The sequence below is a fragment of the Schistocerca serialis genome, chromosome 1 (genome assembly GCF_023864345.2).
Source record: "Schistocerca serialis cubense isolate TAMUIC-IGC-003099 chromosome 1, iqSchSeri2.2, whole genome shotgun sequence".
NCBI lineage: Eukaryota > Metazoa > Arthropoda > Insecta > Orthoptera > Acrididae > Schistocerca > Schistocerca serialis.
In genome coordinates, this window is record NC_064638.1 from 372,098,932 (window position 1) to 372,118,382 (window position 19,451).

Sequence of the window (19,451 nt, forward strand, 5' to 3'; positions counted from 1 at the left end):
CAAATGTAGAAATTTCAGAAAAATTTAAGTAGGATCAAAACATTCTCATAAACTAAAATTTATGGGTTACCATAAAATGTCAACAAAACATGCAATACATGACATAAAATAACCACAGATAGATATTTGTAACTAATAAGATGCTCTGTGGTGAAAGATGATGTTTCTGGAAATAAAATGTGAAATCAATTTGCCAGAAATATAAATCACATTTTCCATTGTACAAGTGATGATACAAACAACTGTTTGATTATTAATACGCCAACTGAGGACCAAACAGATCGAAAATAAGTGGTAGTCAGCAAGCAAACAAACAAACTGCAACTCATTATGTTGCCCTATAAAGAGGTACTTGCTTACAGTGATTAATCGACAAAGAGAATCATAGACCTGGCTGCAGTGAGAACTTGACCGTATGACTAGGTACAGCGAAGTTCCAATTCCACATTGCAGGCATTGTTTTCTCACACAGTAAACACACAATGATTGCAGAAAATATTGCTGCAGGCAGGCATGATGTGTTGCTGTTAATAGCATTAATTTTATTGATGCTGTGGAGGAGAATGGTGTGATAGTGTCAACAGAGAAGTCAATGGATTGTGGTGCAAGTGGTACACAAGCAAAAAGTAAGTGGTCACATTTTTACTTGCAATGGAGTGTGCACAGATGTGATTTCTTGCCAGATTAAAACAGTGTGCTGTTTATTCTCCTGGAATAAGTTTTGAAAGTTAAGTATGTCGATGATGTGCACATTATAGATAGAGGGATATGGTGCCAACCAAAGTGGGAGTCTGGTATCTGCTCCAAGCTAGAAGCAGCACAATGCACAAAACTGATATGGATGACAGGCAACAATTTCTGCATCACTATGAACAGTACAAGGAAATACTAACTTTCTGAATCTTTTCAGCTTTTTGCGCACAGATACGGACTTTAATGGAAGGAAAGAAATTCTGAAAGAGACTGTTCTATCACTGGGATTCAGATTTAAAAGGTGAAAAAATAAACAAGAGGGCACATCTGAAAAGATGGAATATACTACATTTTTACAAAAAAATGAAGCACCAGAATTAAGGCAGCCATTGGTTTAATTAGATGAAATATGAATTCATACACATCACACTGTCAATAAACACAGGAACAGTGACAAAATCAGAATGAGTACTGCCAAAAAAAGCAGCACCACCCGAAGCATCCTTGTCATGCATGAAGACAGTGATACGAGTTATGTTTCATCTTCACTTCTCCTACATGACTAAAACAGTAAAACTTTAGAAAAGCATAGAGATAAGAACAGAACGAATTTTAAAAACCTAGACAATGAAAGTTGAAATTTTAAAATTAACTATATATAGCCAAACAATGGAAAATCCAGGATGGAACGTAACAATATTATGAAAAGGAAAGTTGCCACTCGCTGTATAACAGAGCCGCTGAGTCGCAGATAGGCACAACAAAAAGACTGTTCCAAATAATGCTTTTGGCTGTAAGGCCTTCATCAAAAATAATGACACGCACACGCGTGCGCACGCAAACACAACTCATACACGATTCCAGTCTAAGGCAACAGTTGTGACTACAATTGCTTTAGACTGCAGTCATGCGTGTGTGCATTGTGTTTGCGTGAGTGAGTGAGAGTGTGTGTGTGTGTGTGTGTGTGTGTGTGTGTGTGTGTGTGTGTGTGTATTTTTGACAAAGCAAGCCAAAAGCTTTATTTGGAACAGTCGTTTTGTTGTGCCTATTGCAGCTCAGCATCTCTGCTATATGGTGAGTCACAATTTTCCTTTTCATGATATTGTTATGAGAGTGCCAACCTTCTCTTGTTTATTCCAAAGACAAATTTTCCAAGAAAATGTTTCTCGTCCTACTGTCATCATATCATCTAGACCAGAGTCCTATAGAACTAGTGTGAAACCTAACAAAGATCCTTAATCGTAATATGTCAAATAATGCATCCTACAGGCTTGGGGAGGGGGTAGTGGTGGTGGTGTGATATATGCTTTTTCTGCTAACAAGTATACCTCATTTGCCATCCAGCCTGGTTCAAGCCCTTTGACGTGATGCCACTCTGACAACTTGTGTGCCAATTTGGCTGCTTTTATATTCAAGAAGTTTCTCATTAGGCGTCACAAAGGTAAGTGGACCTCCTTTCAGAATTTTCCACCACAAAAAATCTGATGTGCACAACAGGGAATCAAACCCAGCGAGCTGGTGGCACCAGAAAAAATGCTAATCAATATGAGAGTGGCCTGTTTTTTAGCTGTGACATTGGAAGACTATAGAAAATAACATGTCATTTCAAAAAAGTTCATGATGATGATTGGAGAAAACAATATTTGACAGACGAGGAAACTGAAAATATAATAAAATCAGTCTGCTTGGATATGAACAAAGAGTTAGATTATCATCCATAACAGAAACAGCAGATGATGGACTGGCATAGCTTCAAAACAAGATAGCAACACCACTAGGGTAGTGGTGTTATGAATGCTGCCAACAGAGGTGAGATGTACTATATGTTACATTTCTATTCATGTTATAAATGGGCATTTCATTCAGTGACACTTAGAAATGTAGCTTGTGAGAGCATTCCACCTGTAAGAATACTGGAGTGCCTGCTATTAACTAACTCCCCTCCCTGTTTCTCAGGCATAAACACACCGATGTTGCCATCCTGGCCTGGTCTTTGGTTTCCTATGGCAGGTACTAATTTTATTAACTGTCCCTTTAATCAGTGTCTGCAAAATTTTCGTTTTCTAAGATACTGGAATGGTTGCTTATTTAATCTGTTGTATCTCCCACTCGTGAAATAAATTTTCATAAGTTATGGTTTTTACTTCTTGGTTGAGAAGTCAGTTTTTCCCCTACCTTTGTGTCTATTTTTGCTCTGTATCTTATGAGTCTAGAGTCACTTGTAATTCAAAAGCAGTTTGGGATAGACAATCCTAGGTAAATTTCTCAATGCTGTAGTTTGATAAAATAAGCACAAATTTAATTTTTAAATCCATTCAGACCTTGCAAAGTCCATTTATTACTTTCCCTTTGTTGCAGAATGTTTTAAGAACAACATGATGTCTTTCTTGGCATTTTCTACTAATGTATGACTTCAGTCATACCCAATCATCATGGCCAATGCCATACCAGTCATCATGCCCAATGTTTTCCCACCAAAGAATCATTCTTTAGAGCTTGTCCTGCTTTTGTATTAAGCTCTGTTTTATCCTCTTGCTGTGAAAGCTCCCACCATTTATCAGTGTTTGAAATTCTTCATAGGTGCAATCACCCCCTAATCAGAATATGAACGTGGTGGTGCACAGACGTGAATGATTTACATGAAATTTAAAAAAATCCAGAGTGAATGAAAGTATTAAAACTATTACTATACTCTGATAAAAATTACTCGTTAGTTGATACTTCGTACACTGAAGCTACTTTTCTCCAATCACAGCACTCAACATCACGCCTGAACGGTTTTCTGTTCCAAACTGCCACAGCAAATGGTCCACTCACTTCCAATTCCTTGTCTGGTTTGTTTTCTTGATTTGTTTCAATCCTGAATTCTGGGTCTGGCCCAATTATTTCATATTTCATCAAAATGATAACTGCACCACAAACAACACACAATCACAATGATGGTACTGAAATATGTTTCATACACGTCACTATGCAAACACTGCTGGATTCTTTCACCCAAAATGTGATTCAGCATCATATATTCAATCATCATCATCACAGATATCAGGCTCCAGCAGATAAGCTTCAAATGGCACTGCATGAGGCTGAACATTTTGAAGGCACCAAATCATAGTTGCATCTAGTTCTGCACAGGAACAAATACAGTGCTGTAAATACAAGTGGTTGTATGGTCTGGTGGTAAAGTTTCGATCCTGATGTACAGAATGTGATGGGTTTGAGTCTTGATATGGGATAAGAGGTTTTGTATTCTTAAATCTTTAGCAAAATGACTGATTATTGTTTTTATTCAATTAATCAGTTGAAATGTAACTTTTTTAAATTTTAATCCTTTGCCATATATTTTTTTATCATTGTATTGACTTTATGTGTGCTGATTTTTTTCTTTCTATCATTCTCTTTTTTGGTTGAAACCAAGCTGTGTCACCTATCACATGTCACCAAAGTGCCAATCAGGACTGCTCATTGGTTGGCAATGTGTCAGCTTGTGTAGCCAGCATGAGGATAGGTTTAGGTAAACAATGAAAGTGAGAGATTACAGTTCACTTTCAGAGATGAAACTGAATTTTTTCTGTCTTTAGTTTGCTCATAGAGGTCAGCTTTAATCACCATGATCAATGCAAGTGTGATTAATAGCTGGTTAAGTTAGGACATTAGTGTAAATTCAGGGCTACAAAAAGTGTTGTCTGCCATAGTTCAGTCATTGGTCACTTAAAATCACCTGTGGATAGAGAAACTTGCATTTCCATCATACCTGACGGCAGCAGTTTATAACATTGCTCTAAGTTCCCTCTTGTAAAGTGACCTGCCACATTTGCATGTTGCCTTTAAACAAGTGGAAGCCAATGTCGCTATTCTGTACTGGTAAGTTATAGACATCAATGAACAGGCAATTGTCACCTTACTGCGGTTTGATACGCACAGAATCACAGCATGTAAGACATAAATGTTATTCTCACCTATGGTTTCCATGTAATCACCTTCATGAGTGTGCTTGAAATTATATAAGTGATAGCGGGCACTATCAGTAGGAACTTTCTGGCTTAATTTAGCTACAGGAACGTTTCCAGCACTGGCAAGATGTATCTTTTCTTCATCGAGATCTGCAAAAGTACACAAGAAAATCATACAATATTCAAGAATTTCCAATGCGAAGCATATTGATACTCCTAAACTATGACTATATAGTTTATGACAACATTATGTGAAACTTTATAAAAAATAAAAGGAAACAACTGAAATCAGGAAAGAGAGATCTTTATCTACCACACTGGTTAACCAAAATCGCCTTACAAAGCAAAACAAAGTTTTAGGATGGTTCCACCACCACCACCACCACTTACAGTAATAGTAGTCAGCAGTAACAGTCGTAACTTTTGTTTTTGCACCATGACAAGCATACTATTTCTATTCAGCCCGGTTTACACCAGGGCAAATGAGTATCAGCAAATAAGAATTCTCTCTAGCAAGGTGGCAGGCAAATCAAGCAGAGAGCATTTGGGAACTTCCAACATGCAGGAATAGCTTGGGTCAGTAACTTTTGAAGTCACTAGAATCAAAAACCAGTCCAAGTTGCAAATTTTTACTTTTTATTCATTTGATAAATAGTTTTGGGTTGAGACCCATTTTCAAATCATCATAACATAGTCATAAATGGCATTTCTGAAGATTCAAAAATGTGCTCTGAACATTTACAGTGTGTATAGATAGCAGTGATTTGAAAATGGGTCTTGGACCAAAACTATTTATCAAGTGAATAAAAAGTAAAAATCTGCAACTTGGACTGGTTTTTCGTTCTACTGAAAGAACATTTGGTCATGTCAGGTTCATTTTCACTGGTTTCCACCTCTGCCCGTGGCCGTAGGTGTTTCAATATATCATCAAGGGAACTATCTGTCCCCTGCATTTCGGTACTAACAGTGCACAGAGCAGCAGTTGGCTGTTTTGTATGCAAACTCATTTTGTTGCTGACTTGAGTTGTGTGTGCAGTGGATGGATCAAAAGATAATGCTGTTCATAGAAGAATGGAAGTATATGTGTCTATGGGACCCAAGAGATCCACAGCACAAAATGCTGCACAAAATGAAATATAACTGGTAGGAAATAGCTGAAGCACTCAAAGGTTCAACTGGGAATGTGAGAGAGAGACAATAAAATCATTCAATACTTCCAGAGGTGGAAATGAGTGCATAAGAACTATAAATTTCCTTAAAAGTAAACAAATACAAAGATGAAGCTATTGCGCAACCTGAAATTAAAATGTACAAAAGACCTAGTCATGCTTGCTGCTTAGGTTTATGTTAAGCACAAACACACTGTTCATGTATCACTATTATTTTAGACGTTTCTAACGGAATAACTGAGTAAATAAAATCCCTTTCCTACAACAAAGCTACCTCTGCTCTAACAAATTATATAGCACTTATTATCAAGTGACCTGTTACAGGTTTATGTACATAGCACACTTCATTAATCATATTTTGACATAGTCTTTCTTTTATGCACTTCAATCAAACCCTTGAAGTACTTTGCATGTGTCACTCAGAAATCAGGATCTATCTGAGATATAGCAGTTATTGAAATGCGAAAAAATTACAATGTCTCCAGTAGTTAATAACCAGAATGTAAGTGCTAACTTTCCTCAGGTTAAGCTCCCTGTCAGCAATCAGTGTTCTGCTTTAAACCCCCTCCCCAATTGAAATTGCAAGGATTCCAAATAATGTTCGTTCACTGTCATTTACTGATCAGAGCCCTGATAAGACAGTACATTTCTTTCTCTGCTAAAATACATTAACAAGGAAGACCGTGCCTTCCCTCCCAATAAGTTAAAATAATATAGTTACAAAATTCCTGATTTTCATAAAACAGTTAATGATATCTTTTATGTCAGACAAATTACTCTCTATCTTATTAGCGCCAAGTTTTTCATTAATCACTGTACTACTCTTGAATGGGAAGGGAAGTGGCCAAACAATTTAAAAAAGAACACAAATTTATACTTCATTTAATATGTTAAATCAATAACATCAAATATGGATGATTAAAATAAGGACATAACTTACTCTACCTACATCTAAGGGCAACATATTTTCAGAAAAATACCTATCCTTAACTGTACATAGTTGTATGTGTCATCAAGCATTCCACAAATGGCTTGGCGAGCTTCTTTTGTGATAGGAAAGGCGACTCCTGACAAAGTCTGGTGTCTGGCATCAACACTAACACCAACTTCAGTGCGTTTGAGTTCTGCTAATTCTTCTTCGGCTGTTGTCAAAGGCGCTGGTTCCTTTGCAGCTTGTTTATGACGCATAAAGCCATTTAATGTAATGTCTTCCTGAAAATCAGAAAAAGGAATAATGAAAGTAAATTTACATATACTGAATATTTACTTTAAATTAATTGAAGCACAAAATTAACAACAGAGGAACTTCTTCCCAACAGCAGCTGAGATGCATGTAAATATACAGGATGAACATTAATAAAACTGACAAAATGCATGGAAGGATTCCTGATTGGAAACGGAGGAATTTTCAGTCAGGCATCCTTCCCTGCCATTTGTCAGTCTTATTAACATTCACACTGTATTTCAACAAAAATGTGCTACAGACCCTTTGTTTAGCAATGTGAAACAAATGAGGGAATAGTTGTAGGCAATGGGATTGTTTACTGGTTCGATAGAATTCATTCCCTGCACAGTTCCATTTTGTACAATCATTTTCTCAATTTTGGTCAACAGTTAATGTCTAGCTCTCAACGCCTTTGTGTAGATTTATTTATGTTTTTTAACAGCACCAATGACAAGCTAGTCACACTCTGTGACTGGTTTCAAGTTTCCATTGCAGATCTTAAAATAATAGAAAAATATCATCTACATCTAACTGAACTATAACTGTCAAATGAACAAGCAAACAACAACCACAAATTAATCATACCAAAAGCCCAGTACTAACAACTTCATGATACTGAAGCCATGCACTGTCATCCTAAAATGACTTGTCACATGTGCACTTATTTATTGGGTTGGTGCACAAGTTTGTAATGTTTTTCCACAAGTTTAATAAACAGAACAGGTATCCATCACAGATTTTAGCCATCATCAATAACATATTCTCCTTCACTATTTAAAACAGTCTGCCAATCCTGGGATAACTTTTTGATTCCGTGGCAGTAGAAATCGCACGATTTTGAGGTGAACAACTCACCGAGCGATGTTTGGAATGCATTTTCGTCCTGAAAGGAAGTTCCTTGAATGTTGTTGGGCAGGGAGTGGAAAAGGTAAAAATCTGAGGACACAATATCAGGTGAATAAGGTTGATGTGGAATGACTTCCCAACACAACTTTGGAATCAAATGGGGGAGAAAGTGTTGAGGTTGTGAAGAAATGAGGATAGGATGTCTTGAAGAGATCATCAATGAACCTGAATCAGACTAGGGATTTGACATTTTGGGATGTTATGGAGGTCTCCTGTAGATAGCCCATGAACAGGATGGCATAGGAGGATACCACGTGGATGCTCATACTGTCCCATGGAACTGTTTATATACCTTCCCTTCAAAGGAGAAGTAGTTTTGAGCAAGGTTAAAGTTAATAAGCAGTGTGTATACGCGGACAATAAAAAAAGGTTCCCAGATTTCCCAGTTAAATATACACTTTTCCAAAGTATTGTGAGTCGGGGTTTTGTGACACTAGATACTGAGCATCAATGATAGAAGGGAGCGAAGATAATTATTTTATCAGGGATGGCATGATGGAAAACAACACTTATTGGACGGTAGAATGGTGGAAAGGGTTCACTATCAATCATTTATTGACACATAGGACCCTTTAAACAGAGTAATATACTGTGTTTTAATTTGCTCAATTCCTTGTAACAGCAGTGCAGCACAGTGTCGTAGCGTGCAGATTCCAGTGACTGCTGAAGCAGCAAAGGCTCACGTTGCAGCAGAGGGCCAGGTGGCATATTCTTCCATTCAGTACTATACCTGTGACCCACTGTAGTGGCAGCATGGTCTTCTCCTTGTGAATTTGCTCGTTGCGTTATTAACAAGCTGCTACAGTGTGGTGTTGAGTGCTCCGTCTCTGAATTGAACCAGCAACCCTCAGGTTCGACGTCTTCTGGTGAAGTTAATCAACCCCTAGGTTCACACAGATGACCCAATTGGTGAGGTCGTACTCCCTTCATCCTCACCAGCCATCTGGGTAAGTAACACACAAACTTCTTTCTGATAACACCTGGGATGTCATCTTCTGCACTGACCAATTGGCACGGTAGAGACATCATCTTCTGTCGAGCAGCATAGCAGCCAAATTGTTTCAGTGAAGTATGACGTCCACTGTCTGTCTGTCCAGGTGACGTTTCTTCATTTCTTCTTTCTTCCCTCAAAGGGTCCCCTCATGCCCATTTGTTGGAGGTAATGTCGCAATGTTTCCAGGGTGGTGACTGACTCTTCAGTCTTCAACCTACGCTTCTCACATTGGACAGAATCATGACCAATGCTGACACACGTGCTGGCTTTTCTTCTCTTACCTCTATACTGGAGTGGTCGGGCATTGCCCTGTCATCGTCCTCTGCATCGCCAGATACGTCACGCACATGAGTTCAGTATGATGACAGTTCCTGAAGCACTGACCAATGATATGCGAACTGCGCTGGTCATTACTCTCCTTGGAAACACTGCCCATCTGCTCAGTCGTTGATCTGTCGAAGTGCTGAATGCTGCTGCGCAAACTCCGCTGGTCATTGGCCTCCTTGTTCGACTGCTGCCACTTCCAAATATTGTGGCTTAATTTGTCAAAGTCTAGAATGTTTACTTAACATATGTCTTAGCGTATTTTTCTGCCAGATCTCTTCTTTGAATAACCATAAATAACACAATTATTATACACCCTACACAGGTGAACATACACTTTTTCTATGTTAAGGGACATATACTCTCTCTTGTCAATCCTTTGAATGTTTAAGGTTTTATACACTGGTTCAAAACTTCCCGGCACTTCAGAACCCCTGATACATCTAGATATGACGGACAGGTGGCATATATGTAAGGATCCTGTCTGATCACCTACTTCCATTCATGTCCATTGTGCGTTCCAACGGACTTGGCCAGTTCCAGCTGGCCACCAAACTCCCCAGACATGAACATTATTGACCATATCTGGAATCCTTGCAATGTGCTGTTCAGAAGAGATCTCCACCCCCTCATACTCTTACAAATTTATGGACAACCCTATATGATTCATGGTGTCAATTCCCTCCAGCACTACTTCAGAGATTAGTTGAGTCCATGCCATGTCGTGTTGTGGAATTTTGCATGCTCGCGGTGGCCCTACATGATATTAGCCAGGTGTACCAGTTTCTTTGCTCTTCAGTGTAATTCATCTTGCGTAACAGGAAATTTACTTTAAATGTAACACTTTTCAAACCACCACTCACAGTATTTTCCTGAAACTCGTTAGAAATAGCTTTGTCTAAGCAGCCGCTAGAGAGTATCAGAAAACAGGTGTTACTGCGCATGCGCAGCTACAGTGGTGCAGAAATCCCGCACGTTCATACACATATAGCATTAAGAGGCCTTACATTACATCATAAAAGAAACAGGACATCAGAGCATACTCCAAGAGCATTGGAATTTTGTAAACGATACTAAAATGTATAATTCTGCATAAACTGCACATTCGTATATCCAGACAGATTCACAGTGATGTATGCCTCAACCTGATATTAAGCTTTCCAGTGTGGTTAACGGGATGCAAATTTTCTTGGTGTGCCAATACTGTATTATCTCATGTTTGGTTCTTTATTATGACACAATGGCATACGCGCCAGAAGATGAAAACATGCACTTGAAATTCAGCAAAAGGTTGAAAGTAGCCAAAAGTGTGATGTGAAACACTTCTTTTCAAATTAATTAACTGCCTCTGTGGAAAAGATTAATAAATTCCAATTTTCTTAAGCAAATCAACAAAAATAACTTCATTGTTTTGCAAGGCGATTAATGCTTGACTGCCGAAAACATGGAAATATGATAAAGGCAGAAAACGGAAACCAATAACATACTTTAGCCTTTCATAACTATGTGAATGTATTTTAATTCACTTCATAGCTCCCAGCCACTGAAATTAGTTCTGTTTTCATTTGACTTGAGAGCTGTAAATGAAGAATAAACAGCAAATCCACTAAATGTAAACACAGGTAATGTGGAAAATACCCTCCTCACTCCAACTCAGATTGCTCTGTAGATTCACGAATCACGCAGCTTTGGCATGCCAAATTTTTTTTTTTTTGAGGTAACCAGAAGCAGAAGATGGTACTGCTCATACATGACTCAATTGTGCATGCGCATGAACCCACTGGCAACCACTCAAATGAACTAATGCAAACAGTTGTAACTTCATGCTCATCAAAAGCATTACGTTGTTCTGAAGTATTGCATAGTCTTCGTCCTAAAGCCTTTGATACATTTTGCTGTTGGCAGATGCTTGTGTGTGTGCACTGTGGTGGTGTTGTAAATGGTGCACTTCCTTTGAAACTTAAGTTTTATTTTGTTTTCTTTTCTCTCGTTTACATTTTATTGCTGCAGTATTATTGTGCAGTAATGGGATACGGTAAAATTCTTCGTTATTGTATCTGTTGTTACCAGTCAAAATTACAAACATTTAAACTGAGAAGTAAAACAATGATACATTCTCACAATCCTCGAAAATTTCCCAGTTTTTCACCATTTTTGCCTAGATGAAAAAATTCACAGGTTTTTCTCGGATTTCTCAGGGTGTATGCGCCCTGGATAAGGTATAAGAAGAATGAGGTAGTGGGTCTGGGGTCAGAAGGATGTTGGGAAAGGTAGTGCTCAATAGTTGTAAGACCATGGGCATGACGGATGTTGCAGTATAGGAAAGTGGAGTCAACAGTGACAACAGGGATCCAGGAGGTAAAGGGGTGGCGATGGTGGGGTGTCGGTGAAGGAAAGGGTTGGTCATTGATGTAAGAGGCCAGATTATGGGCAATTGGTTGGAGGTGTTGGTCAATGAAGGGAAAATTCTTCCAGTGGGGGCACAATAATCAACAACAACAGAGCATCCAAAATTGTTGGGTTTGTGGATTTTGGGCAGCATACAGAAGGTGTGTGAGTGGGGTGTTATAGGGGTGAGAAGGGAAATGGATTCAGGGGAGAGGCTCTCGGAAGGGTCTAAGGATTTAAGCAGGGTTAGGGGTTATGTTGGACTTCTGGGATGAGATCACACTGGTTGAGTTTATAGGTGGAGGAGTCAGGTAATTGGCAGAAGCCTTCCACCAGGTAGGCACCACGATTCATTACAACAGTGGTGGAACCTTTGTTGGCAGGTAGGATGATTAGGTCAGGACTTGTTTTGAGGTTGTGTAAAACTGTGCGTTCTTCAGATAAAATGTTGGTGTTCTAAGGAAGGCACCCCCCCCCCCCCCCCCCCCCAGCCACCAAACATTCATTGTGGCTGTTTCTTCTCTCCGCCACCTGTACTCTGCTATCCCTCAGCCTTCTTCATTGCCCCATCCAGATTACTGCTTCTGTTCTACTTGACAGCTGCATTCCAGTCCAAGCTGCCGGAGGTGGGAGTTGTGTTTGTGAGATGCGCTTGCTTGTGTGAATGAATGTGTGTGTATGTTTTTTTTCCTTTTTCTGAAGAAAGCTTTGGCCAAAAGCTAATGCGTAGGTGTCTTTTTGTTGCGTCTGACTACAACTCAACATGTCATCTTTACACTGCGTACCAGTCTATCTTTTCCTTATACTGTTGACATTCCAACTGGAGTTTGCATTGTCTAACTGTTTGTTTAATATTTTGATAATTATAACTTCGGGACCATCTAATCGCAACAGAATAAAACACATTTTTTGTTTCATACGTACTTCGCCTTTACTGTTTGCAAGACCTTCAATGGCCTGGAAGATGTAGATATTTTTGTTCATATTATTTAGTTTACATTTAGGTTGTTGTATACAGAGTTTATAAATAGTCTATCACTTTTTGCTTTTCTATGATGATGTAGTAATTTAAAGCTCTACTAACAGATTTCATGGATGCTGATATATATCTAAAAACAAAGATGATGTGACTTACCAAATGAAAGTGCTGGCAGGTCGACAGACACACAAACAAACACAAACATACACACAAAATTCAAGCTTTCGCAACAAACTGTTGCCTCATCAGGAAAGAGGGAAGGAGAGGGAAAGACGAAAGGATGTGGGTTTTAAGGGAGAGGGTAAGGAGTCATTCCAATCCCGGGAGCGGAAAGACTTACCTTAGGGGGAAAAAAGGACGGGTATACACTCGCACACACATTTAAAGACAAAGAGTTTGGGCAGAGATGTCAGTCGAGGCAGAAGTGCAGAGGCAAAGATGTTGTTGAATGACAGGTGAGGTATGAGTGGCGGCAACTTGAAATTAGCGGAAATTGAGGCCTGGTGGATAACGGGAAGAGAGGATATATTGAAGAGCAAGTTCCCATCTCCGGAGTTCGGATAGGTTGGTGTTAGTGGGAAGTGTCCAAATAACCCGGACGGTGTAACACTGTGCCAAGATGTGCTGGCCGTGCACCAAGGCATGTTTCGCCACAGGGTGATCCTCATTACCAACAAACACTGTCTGCCTGTGTCCATTCATGCGAATGGACAGTTTGTTGCTGGTCATTCCCACATAGAATGTGTCACAGTGTAGGCAGGTCAGTTGGTAGATCACGTGGGTGCTTTCACACGTGGCTCTGCCTTTGATTGTGTACACCTTCCGGGTTACAGGACTGGAGTAGGTGGTGGTGGGAGGGTGCATGGGACAGGTTTTACACCGGGGGCGGCTACAAGGGTAGGTGCCAGAGGGTAGGGAAGGTGGTTTGGGGATTTCATAGGGATGAACTAAGAGGTTACGAAGGTTAGGTGGACGGCAGAAAGACACTCTTGGTGGAGTGGGGAGGATTTCATGAAGGATGGATCTCATTTCTGGGCAGGATTTGAGGAAGTCGTATCCCTGCTGGAGAGCCACATTCAGAATCTGATCCAGTCCCGGAAAGTATCCTGTCACAAGTGGGGCACTTTTGTGGTTCTTTCGTGAGAGGTTCTGGGTTTGAGAGGATGAGGAAGTGGCTCTGGTAATTTGCTTCTGTACCAGGTCGGGAGGGTAGTTGCGGGATGCGAAAGCTGTTGTCAGGTTGTTGGTGTAATGCTTCAGGGATTCCGGACTGGAGCAGATTCGTTTGCCACGAAGACCTAGGCTGTAGGGAAGGGACCGTTTGATGTGGAATGGGTGGCAGCTGTCGTAATGGAGGTACTGCTGCTTGTTGGTGGGTTTGATGTGGACGGACGTGTGAAGCTGGCCATTGGACAGGTGGAGGTCAACATCAAGGAAAGTGGCATGGGATTTGGAGTAGGACCAGGTGAATCTGATGGAACCGAAGGAGTTGAGGTTGGAGAGGAAAATCTGGAGTTGTTCTTCACTGTGAGTCCAGATCATGTAGATGTCATCAATAAATCTGTACCAAACTTTGGGTTGGCAGGCTTGGGTAACCAAGAAGGCATTCTCTAAGCGACCCATGAATAGGTTGGCGTACGAGGGGGCGATCCTGGTACCCATGGCTGTTCCCTTTAATTCTTGGTATGTCTGGCCTTCAAAAGTGAAGAAGTTGTGGGTCAGGATGAAGCTGGCTAAGGTAATGAGGAAAGAGGTTTTAGGTAGGGTGGCAGGTGATCGGCGTGAAAGGAAGTGCTCCATCGCAGTGAGGCCCTGGACGTGCGGGATATTTGTGTATAAGGAAGTGGCATCAATGGTTACAAGGATGGTTTCTGGGGGTAACGGATTGGGTAAGGATTCCAGGCGTTCGAGAAAGTGGTTGGTGTCTTTGACGAAGGATGGGAGACTGCACGTAATGGGTTGAAGGTGTTGATCTACGTAGGCAGAGATACGTTCTGTGGGGGCTTGGTAACCAGCTACAATGGGGCGGCCAGGATGATTGGGTTTGTGAATTTTAGGTAGAAGGTAGGGGTGCGGGGTGTCGGTGGGGTCAGGAGGTTGATGGAGTCAGGTGAAAGGTTTTGTAGGGGACCTAAGGTTCTGAGGATTCCTTGAAGCTCCGCCTGGATATCAGGAATGGGATTACCTTGGCAAACTTTGTATGTGGTGTTGTCTGAAAGCTGACGCAGTCCCTCAGCCACATACTCCCGACGATCAAGTACCACGGTCGTGGAACCCTTGTCCACTGGAAGAATGATGATGGACCGGTCAGCCTTCAGATCACGGATAGCCTGGGCTTCAGCAGTGGTGATGTTGGGAGTAGGATTAAGGTTTTTTAAGAAGGATTGAGAGGCAAGGCTGGAAGTCAGAAATTCCTGGAAGGTTTGGAGAGGGTGATTTTGAGGAAGAGGAGGTGGGTCCCGCTGTGACGGAGGATGGAACTGTTCCAGGCAGGGTTCAATTTGGATAGTGTCTTGGGGAGTTGGATCGTTAGGGGTAGGATTAGGACCATTTTTCTTCATGGCAAAGTGATACTTCCAGCAGAGAGTACGGGTGTAGGACAGTAAATCTTTGACGAGGGCTGTTTGGTTGAATCTGGGAGTGGGGCTGAAGGTGAGGCCTTTGGATAGGACAGAGGTTTCGAATTGGGAGAGAGGTTTGGAGGAAAGGTTAACTACTGAATTAGGGTGTTGTGGTGCCAGATTGTGTTGCTTGGAATTTTGAGGTTTTGGAGGGAGTGGAGCTGGAAGTGGGAGACTGAGTAGGTGGGAGAGACTGGGTTTGTGTGCAATGAGAGATGGTTGAGGTTTGCTGGAAAGGTTGTGAAGCGTGAGTGAGTTGCCTTTCCGGAGGTGGGAAACCAGGAGATTGGATAGTTTTTTGAGGTGAAGGGTGGCATGCTGCTCTAATTTGCGGTTGGCCTGTAGGAGGATGCTCTGAATAGCCGGTGTGGATGTGGGAGAGAACCTTCCACAAAAGAACCACAAAAGTGCCCCACTTGTGACAGGATACTTTCCGGGACTGGATCAGATTCTGAATGTGGCTCTCCAGCAGGGATACGACTTCCTCAAATCCTGCCAGAAATGAGATCCATCCTTCATGAAATCCTCCCCACTCCACCAAGAGTGTCTTTCCGCCGTCCACCTAACCTTCGTAACCTCTTAGTTCATCCCTATGAAATCCCCAAACCACCTTCCCTACCCTCTGGCACCTACCCTTGTAGCCGCCCCCGGTGTAAAACCTGTCCCATGCACCCTCCCACCACCACCTACTCCAGTCCTGTAACCCGGAAAGTGTACACAATCAAAGGCAGAGCCACATGTGAAAGCACCCACGTGATCTACCAACTGACCTGCCTACACTGTGACGCATTCTATGTGGGAATGACCAGCAACAAACTGTCCATTCGCATGAATGGACACAGGCAGACAGTGTTTGTTGGTAATGAGGATCACCCTGTGGCTAAACATGCCTTGGTGCACGGCCAGCACATCTTGGCACAGTGTTACACCGTCCGGGTTATCTGGACACTTCCCACTAACACCAACCTATCCGAACTCCGGAGATGGGAACTTGCTCTTCAATATATCCTCTCTTCCCGTTATCCACCAGGCCTCAATTTCCGCTAATTTCAAGTTGCCGCCACTCATACCTCACCTGTCATTCAACAACATCTTTGCCTCTGCACTTCTGCCTCGACTGACATCTCTGCCCACACTCTTTGTCTTTAAATATGTCTGCTTGTGTCTGTATACGTGTGGATGGATATGTGTGTGTGTGCGCGAGTGTATACCCGTCCTTTTTTCCCCCTAAGCTAAGTCTTTCCGCTCCCGGGATTGGAATGACTCCTTACCCTCTCCCTTAAAACCCACATCCTTTCGTCTTTCCCTCTCCTTCCCTCTTTCCTGATGAGGCAACAGTTTGTTGCGAAAGCTTGAATTTTGTGTGTATGTTTGTGTTTGTTTGTGTGTCTGTCGACCTGCCAGCACTTTCATTTGGTAAGTCACATCATCTTTGTTTTTTTATATATATATATATATATATATATATGTGTGTGTGTGTGTGTGTGTGTGTGTGTGTGTGTGTGTGTGTGTGTGTGTGTGTGTACTGGTATTTACATGAATCCATATTAAAGCAAAAAATAAAGGAAACACATATAATCACCGATACCACAGAAACACATTCAATATGTAGAACAAACATTCAACAAATTGGCAACATCATTCAGAACATAATACCAAAATGCTGTTCAGTCCCTACTGGTGGGAAATTTAAACTTCAAATGGCCGTAAGCAGACAAAGAACAGGTATAAAAAAGACAGCAAATATAGATCAGCATCCATGAAATCTGTAGGTAGACCTTTTCAATGGTACAAAAGCAAAAGGTGCCAAAACTGTTTATAACCTCTATATATGATGTCCTAAATGTAAACTAAATAGTATAATCAAAACATGTATATTACAGGTCACTGAAGGTGCCTTACAAACAATAAAGGTGCAAGAGATATAGCACAATAATCATGTTTTATTCCGTTGTGATTAGATGGCCCGAAAGTAATAATTATCAACATACCATAACATTACACATAAGTGAGGGCAACAGAACTACAAAAGTTGAAAATAACTTGTTGGGTTTGCCTTCCTCATGGCTTTAATTGACTCCACTGTAAACTTTGAAAAATCCAAATGCATAAAAAATGCTGAAAGTCTAATAAAGATTCTGATTCTGAAATCTCCCTTGATTGTAAACAGATCAAGGCTGCCATAATAGGAATGTTAACAACTGTACTTCAGAGCTATATGCCTTTAACTGTTTACTTTCACATGTTACATTCTATTTGACTTGTGTGGCTTCTTAGTCTCATTAAGTGGATACATTCATGTTAGCCCTCTTTCACGTGCTATAATTTCCGCCATATGGCTACTGTTAACTTTTCACACATTCTGAATATGTACTGGATCCAGTAGCTAGATATTGGCTTGTCCAATTTCATTACTGTACAAACATTTTAACATAAATGAAAGTGTGCCAAATTTGTTTCCATAGTTAGGTTTTCTTTTCTTTTTTTTTTTTTTTTTTAAATAAATTCATTACCTTTCCTATAGCTTCTCATCATAGCTATGCAGGCTTCCACAGTTAGTATTTACAGCCTCCGTGATTTTTGGTTTTAGGCATTCAACCACAATTCAAGGCATATTTCTATGTGTAATATTTTGTCTAGTAATGTGTAACACACATTGCTGTGACTCTGCGATATAGGCAGTGATCTGAGGACATCCAAACTGCCTGTTGGATGGAGCCATATAAAAAGTTTGACTTGCTGAGCTTTCTTAAGTTTGAAACTAACATAGTTTCTGATGATGTCTCCAGCATTAAGAGACGAACACATTAAGCACAGAAACAAAAAAACATCTAGGAGACTGTAGCTTCTATTTTTAATTTTTGCAAACATTTCTATTTCGGTTGCAAAAGAAGTATTGACTCAGTAAATGTAATTCTTGTTCTTTGCATGTTTGACAATGATGATGATCATTTTGTTTGTGGGGCGCTCAACTGTGTGGTTATCAGCACCTGTACAAACTTCCCATCTTTACACACTCCAGTCTTGCCACTTTCACAAATGATGAGGGCAACAAAAACACTCAGTCCCTGGGTGCAGAAAATTCCCATCCCGGCTGGGAATCATGCTGGGGACCCCTTGATCCAGAGACAGCAAAGCTAACCACTTGCCCAGAGGTTGAAAGTACCACTACAGTTGTAAGTTTCTTTTATTTAACACACAACCGGTTTCAGGCTCTTATACGCCCATCTTCAGGTGTCATACTGAAAATAGCAAGAGGCGGGAGAAGTTTTACATGCAGCTATACACACAAAAAACAAAACAATCCATAAAAAATTTAAAAAGCTACGGGTCAGGCTAGGTGCTGTGAAACCTAGTTCAGTGCCAAAGTGACACCAGACAGTACTACTGACAACTGCCTGGCTAAATAAATACGCAAAGAATACCAGGACGCTGTGACTCTGAGCGCCGTGGTGGACATGAAGCAGGAAGCAAACTGGTAAACCAGAGTGGCAAAAGAACTGCTACCTGTTTATGGGTGGAAGGACGTGGGGCCACTAACCCGACCATTCACGATTTGAATTAGTGATTTACATTTAAAATGAAGAATAAAAAAATAAACATTACATAAAAAGTTAACATGAAAAACGTTAAAAGTGCATTATACATGGTAAAGGAACATGTTGAACACTGGCAGTACAGAACTGTAGTAAAACTGAGTGGAAGCAGTGGCATAAAATTTATGTATAAACCGTAAAACACATATGTTTCTTAAGTTCCTTCTTACTTTCTGCAACGAACTTAGCTGTGGGGTTAAATGAGTATGTTTTGAAAATAGGGCTGGAGGGGAAGTCACCTTATTTCTTTAAATAACTTTAATACCGATGAATCCGAGAATGCCCACTTTCACGGGTGTCTAGCAAGTCTCGACATCGTAAGCATGTGTATGAATATCCCCATTAAAGAGGTGATTCCTATTACTGAATTCAACTTGACACTACTAGATTCACAAAAAATGAATGAATTCCTTCATTTGCTCAGAATTTTTCTGGAGCCTTCAAAGACATTACATATGGACAAACTGATGTGTTCGCCATGGGATCCCCCATAGCCAGTATAAGAGCTAATATTTACATCAATTACATTTAACATCAGTTTTTTTTCAACCCACCCACAACACCTTTAAAGAGTAGTATGTTACAAAAGATATGTCACTGACA

General features: G+C 40.6%; 1 protein-coding gene across 1 annotated transcript in view; it reads right to left on the minus strand.

The window, feature by feature from the left end:
* The window catches only part of LOC126470649 (twinfilin), an 80,971-nt gene that overhangs the window by 19,360 nt on the left and 42,160 nt on the right, over positions 1 to 19,451 (minus strand). Inside the window, exons 5-6 of the mRNA XM_050098636.1 lie at positions 6,796 to 7,027; positions 4,653 to 4,796 (exon numbers count right to left, since the gene is read on the minus strand). Of these exons, the coding sequence (XP_049954593.1) occupies positions 4,653 to 4,796; positions 6,796 to 7,027 (376 nt within the window). The remainder of the gene's footprint in view (positions 1 to 4,652; positions 4,797 to 6,795; positions 7,028 to 19,451) is intronic.